This window comes from Cyphomyrmex costatus, unplaced genomic scaffold, assembly GCF_001594065.2.
Source record: "Cyphomyrmex costatus isolate MS0001 unplaced genomic scaffold, Ccosl1.0 scaffold14, whole genome shotgun sequence".
Classification (NCBI taxonomy): Eukaryota; Metazoa; Arthropoda; class Insecta; order Hymenoptera; family Formicidae; genus Cyphomyrmex; species Cyphomyrmex costatus.
The window spans coordinates 585,796-592,100 of NW_017275390.1; the positions used below are offsets into that span (position 1 = coordinate 585,796).

Here is a 6,305-nt window from a genome sequence, read left to right on the forward strand (position 1 = left end):
TCCCGCCGCCCCCGCCCCCACCACCACCGGCCCCGCCGCCGCTACCTCCGCCACCGCCACCACCGCCACCGCCGCCGACGACGGAGTGCCCACCGCCGGCACCGGGAACCGGGGGTGGGGGCGCAGTATCGTGAGGAGTCGTCGAATGCGCCGTCTGTTGTACCGGCAGCGCCCCAGCATAGTATCCGCCGTTGATGCCCTCAGGGTAACTGCTGAAGAAAAGAGAAAGCGAAAAACAACATCATGGGCGAGACCTCGAAAATTTCGCGCGCCACTTTTTTCGATACTTATTTAGTAGAGTAGCTTTTATTGTAGTGTGTAGAGTAGCTTCCAATTTTCTTTTTCTGTGACTCTGTGTGTGATTTCGTTACTAGATGGCGTTTCTAGGTGTGCTCTAGGCAGAGTAGCAATCGTTCCTCGCCAATGAAAAACAGGAACGTGAGAACACACACACAGGTCATCAAGATTTCCAAGAACGGAATTATCTTTTTCTTTGTCTCTCTTTTTTTCGTTCGTTTTCTATGTAAGTCTCGTCTCTAAGCGCTTAGTCTTTACACTCTATACACACACGCATTGATAGATTTTGTCACGCTCGACTTTCACGATCGCTTTCAGACTTTCACTCGGAAGAGAAGAGAAGTTAACATCTGCTCGAAAAGCCGTTTCTGCAAAAATTACCAGAGATACAGTGTTACTCATCACGAAATTGATCCAATGATATTTTAAGAATGTTTTCCATTATAATTTTATTTAAGACTCCTGGCTCCTTTTTATTATTATCGCCATTTTGGATTATTTTCCTAAATATTATTTCTCTATTTAAAGCTTATTTCTATTCAAAGCTTATTTCTCTATTTATTAATTTTTATTATTCTTATTATAGAAAACAAATTTTCTTCATATTCTATAGAAAATTTCTTTATTATATTCCCATTATTTTTCTTAATTCTTTTTATTTTTTTTCTAAATTACTGTTAGTATTTTATACAAACTTTGAACAGATAGAAAATATAATTTTGGAATAAATAAAATTTATTTTTTAATTGTTTTAAATCCTTTCTTTTTTAATAAAAATTGTATGTTTACAACTTTTCCATGGTATTAATTTCATAGTTTTATAATAATAATAAAATTGTAATCCCAATTCTGATACAAATTTAAGATAATTAAAATTCTGTTTTTTATAAACATGATAAAGAGTCAAGAATGAATCAAAGTTATCGTGATTAATTAAATTAAATTTTTCAAACGTATTAATTGTTAATTTATTTCGTTTCTTTTTCAAAATTATGTTAATATACTTAGTATTTTATTACAAAATAAACTTTATCAGCGTGTTCAGATGTATCATTTTATGCAACAGTTCATATACAGCATGAATCGAGAGATTCGGCTTCATTCCCAAGTCCTAATATGAGAACTTTATCGGTTCCATAATAAAAGCTTTCTTCAATTTTCATGTAATAATAATTCGATTTATTGATATACATATAGTTACATTACCATTATAATCATTATTGAGACTTAGTAGAATATTACGCTTTGTAGAATATTCTCCCTTTTATAGATATTCTTTGTACTGTTCATTATGCTGTTTTATTACACTGACATTTTAAAGTGTCAGTGTAGTGATTGTAATTGCAATGTAACTTTATATCAATAAATCAAGTGATTATTACATGAAAATCAGACAACTTTAATTATAGGGCTTTGTTTAACTAAGTGCTTCTTGAGAATGAAGCCGAATCAATCTATTGTGTATATGTGAACTCATTTACTTAAAATGACCAAAATGTCCAAATATGCTGACAAAATTTGTCGCTTTCATGACAAAATACCTTGTATATACAGGGAGAGAGAAGAGAGAGAAGTCCCAAATTTAAATAACCAAACTTCGGAAGCATAGGGGAGGGTAGAGAATCGATAAACAAAGCAAAAACAAAGCATATCTTTAAAGGACTTGTTTTTTTTTAGTTTATCGATTCTCTTTTTTTCTTAGTTTATTGTTCTAGAAGTTTAACCATTTAAATTCGGAATACCTTGTGTATTGTGCTTCCTCACTTCAAAAGTAACACAACTAAAAAATTTAAGTGTTCTTCAGAAAAAAAATTATTTTTTAATTTGACAGAAAATTATTTTGACTACAATAATATTACAAAAAGAATATGTTTTTAGCGTGATTAAATGTTATTTTTGTTATTTTTATTTCACAGCTTCAAAAAAACCATTCTTTTTGAGTTGTGACAATGTTTTTTGAATCATCCTTTTTAAATTTTAACGATTTCGGAGATTTCTAGAAAATTAAATTCATATAATAATAATGTTTACTTAATTCATCCATGATAATAACTCAAAAAATACGTTTTTAAGTTATGCCACTTTTTAAGGGAGCGATATGAGTGTGCGTGTGTGCATGCGTGCGTGCCTAACACAATAAAACCGGATATAAACCTACGAACGAACACTTGAACGAACGGCGAATTCGAACGTTCGTTGTTATCATTCAATAGATGTCTAAGCTAATGAGATGGTACATCAAAAACAATTCGTACGCCATTCATACGCGATGTAAACGTGCAAAAGATATAAATAACATCTGCTCTTCGCTTCTTGAACGAAAAACTATTTCCATGACAACTTAATCATGTCCTTAACCGAATTCTATATAAGGTGTCGAAACCTATAAATATTAAGGAAAAAATTAACTTTAAATATTAGCTAGCTAATTACTCTTTTTTACGTTCAAGTATCACACAATTTCAAATTACTACATGTGAACACCAAATTTCATCAAATCTGATCGAATTTTCGTGTTCGATGCTTGTAAGATACTACAAAATTAGAATAAATGACCTGTGCAAACACGAACGCGAATGTCCGCATTCGTTGTTCGTTTGATGTTCGTTTGTAGATATATATCCAGTTTAATAATAATTTGTAAAATATTAGATAAATAGAAAAATTTTCGCTCTCTTCAGTCGATCTTATTATATAATATTTATATAATATATATAATGTTTTTAATTCAATATAAAATATTAAATTTTATGAGTAATATTACATATATGTATTTCATCTACGCATTACATATATGTAATACATATACAATATACCCAAATATATAATATATTCAACTTACATATATATATATATATACATATAATTTTTTTATAGAACTTGTACTATTTTATTAAAATTCAGGAAGATTAAAATATCAGAAACGACAACTAAAGCAGGTACATACCTAGCGAACGACCACCAAACAAACAGCTAACGCCAAAGTCTGTATTTTAGTTATTACATAAAAATCGCACAAGTTCAATGGCTATATGTAACAAGCATCAAATGCTATATTCGGTGCAAAAAGAAAACCGAATAAATTACTTACAAACACAAACACGAATGTCCGAACATTCGCGGCGTTCGGCGTTCGTTCGCTAGGTATATACTCGATTTTATACAAACCTTTCTCCTTTGCATTATGTACACATACGCACACATGCATACTTGTATGCATACTCACACAAATCCACATTCATTCCACTTCGTTCTATTAATCTGTGTACACGCATAGGTGTACCTATCTATGAATCCATTACTCATCCATTAATCCACAAATACGTTCACGTACACTCATCCACTGATCCATACATGTGGACGTGTGCACGCACACATATATACACGCGTGCGCACGTATGCATGTAAACATAATAATTAAAGTAAATTAGTTTTTTTTTCGTATTTGTATATTTGGGAATATAAATTAATAGATAAAAAAGAATTGGAACAAACTTTTCTTAATTACCTTTATCATTAATAAATCCAAGAAGATTTAAACATATCCTATATCTATAGTAAAAATAAACTTTATGATAGTCAATCAAAGATACAGCTATATTGATTTTGCAAAAAATAAAAAACTAATTTATTTTAATATAACAGATATTACATGATATACTGTACAAACTAAAGCAATGTTTCTAATAAATAAATTGAAGTAGAAATTGTTCTACAAACATGAGTCCAATTCGAAAGAGCTTACTTAGAAGTGGTTAACTTTTTGTAAATCTGTGACCCCATTTGGGGTTCATTTCTTTCTTTATAAAATGCTCACTCGATTTTTATGAAACTTCATCTATGGGATAATTTAATGTTCAAATCTGAAGTCAAAACTAAAAAATTTTTTTAATTCTCAATAATAGAGTAGAAATAAATATATATTAAACACAGATAAAAGAATAAATAGAATCTCTTTAAAACAGATTTTAAACAGATTTTTAAAAAATAATTTGATTATCAGAAAACTTGGTTTTAGAAAGTTTTAAAAATTACTGAATAACATCAAATTTTACTTCTCGTAGCATTAATGAATTTCGCTTTAATTGAAACTCATTAATACTACGTGAAAAATTACAGTATTATCCAAACTAATTTTTAAACTCTAATTGTGAGTCCTCTTACACTAGATTTTCCATTCATAGAGATTACTATACTTTTAAAATTCGACATTTTTTCGGACTATGTTCAAATTCAGAGATAAATTAAAAATCTCCTTAAATTAAATTTTATGACAATTTTTTTTTTCAATTTGAATTTTAGAATTCTAAAGCAGGGTTGCCACAAATTTTCATCCTAAAATTCCCTGATATTTCCCCGATTTCCAGACAAAATTTTATGATTTTCCCTCACTTTCAATAATACATACTTTGAAATGTTTTTTGAATTCGTTTGGAATTTGGAGTCAATAAGAAGATTTCGGATTGGAATTATATACTTTGAAATGTTTTGTATTTTCATCCTGATTTGAAAATTGTTAAATATTTTGTTGATCGAGCAATTTAACGTAACAGCGTAATTAAATTACTATGTTGCTAACACTGCATTTAATTATTAAGTTAGTAGTATTTTTTATCCTTTCCTTTTATGTATGAACATGATTCTTTTCCTCTTTCTCTCTTTCTTTTTGCTGCTGTAGTTAGAACACAAGAAACATAAATCAATGAAAACAGTTTTTTTTAAATCAAAACTACGTCCTATTTATTAAAATCTCAATTTGCTATTATAACATATTTGAAAGAAGTCACAAAAATATAAAATTAACATTTATTTTATTCACTTGTTCATAAGTGACACAGAACTTTCTTATATAAAACAAAAGAACAGACAACTTAGTAAAGCATTTTAAATCTCTACAAATTTACGTTAGCTTTTTAACATAAAAACTAAAATTTTAAATCCTTAAAGAAAACTTAAATACTGCAAGTTAACATAAAAAATTGTATAAGCCTCTTAATCGAATGTTAATGATGTCAGTGACGTTATTTCTTCATCAAGAGCACTTAGTTCATTAGTTTTCTCTGTCAAAAGTTTTGCCTTCTTAGCCTTCATTTCTGAAATTTTTGTAAACAAAGATCTTTTTTTAGCAATCTTTGCATTTTCTTGTTCTTTCTCAGAGCGCTGCTTTTCCAATACTTTACTATACATATCCCTCGCATTTCGGTAAGATAAAATCATCTTTTTATCTATTGTAAGTTTAGTGAGACTATCAGCAGCCTAAAGCCGTAATCACACTAGCGATTGCGCGATTGTGATTGACGATTGAGGATTACTTCTCAACCAATCGAAACAAAGCAATCGGTGACTGCTTTCCTCTGATTGGTTGAAAAGTAATCCTCAATCGTCAATCACAATCGCTCAATCGCTAGTGTGATTACGGCTTTAAGGCCATCGTAAACTTGTCTCTGAGATATTAGAGACCTAGGTAAATGATTTTCAACAATACATTCCTTGTTTATTGAAAATCCTCTTTCCACAAATGCTTGACCATGACTCAGAATAAGGACCTTTTTCACAAAAACATACAAATTCTGGAAATTATCCTAACTCTGAAGCAAGTTTCTCCAGAAATGACCAATTCTTTGATTTTATCAACTGTGGCGCCTTAATATAAATGAAATAGACACCGAGCTAAACAGGTGTTTTAAATTTCTTTACAGCTATTTTATTTTTCCACACAGAAAAGTTTGCTAAATCCCTGGCTTTTCCCTGACTTTTCTCTGATTTCCCTGACTTGTGGCAACCATGTAAAGCTAAAAACGAATTCTGCAACACTGAGAATCATTAAAAAAAGCAAGGATTTTCCATAAATTACTTTATTAAAAAGCTTCGAGTCTCAAAGAGTTAAAGTTTTAAGTGATAACGCAGTTTTTTTGGAATAATTTTTTATAAAACATATAACATAACATTTTATTAAAAATAAGAAAAATCGTATAAATCATTCAAACTAAGATCCTTTGATTAATATA

The 6,305-nt window shown here is 30.0% G+C and overlaps 1 protein-coding gene across 3 annotated transcripts in view; it reads right to left on the reverse strand.

Moving 5' to 3' along the window:
- CtBP (C-terminal binding protein) overlaps positions 1-6,305 on the reverse strand; it is a 54,339-nt gene that overhangs the window by 8,817 nt on the left and 39,217 nt on the right. The window contains exon 8 of one of the 3 annotated variants that reach the window (XM_018551448.1): positions 46-212. The exons of 1 other annotated variant lie outside the window; for it this stretch is intronic. In XM_018551448.1, the coding sequence (XP_018406950.1) occupies positions 46-212 (167 nt within the window). One more of the 3 variants, XM_018551449.1, reaches the window with a different exon arrangement.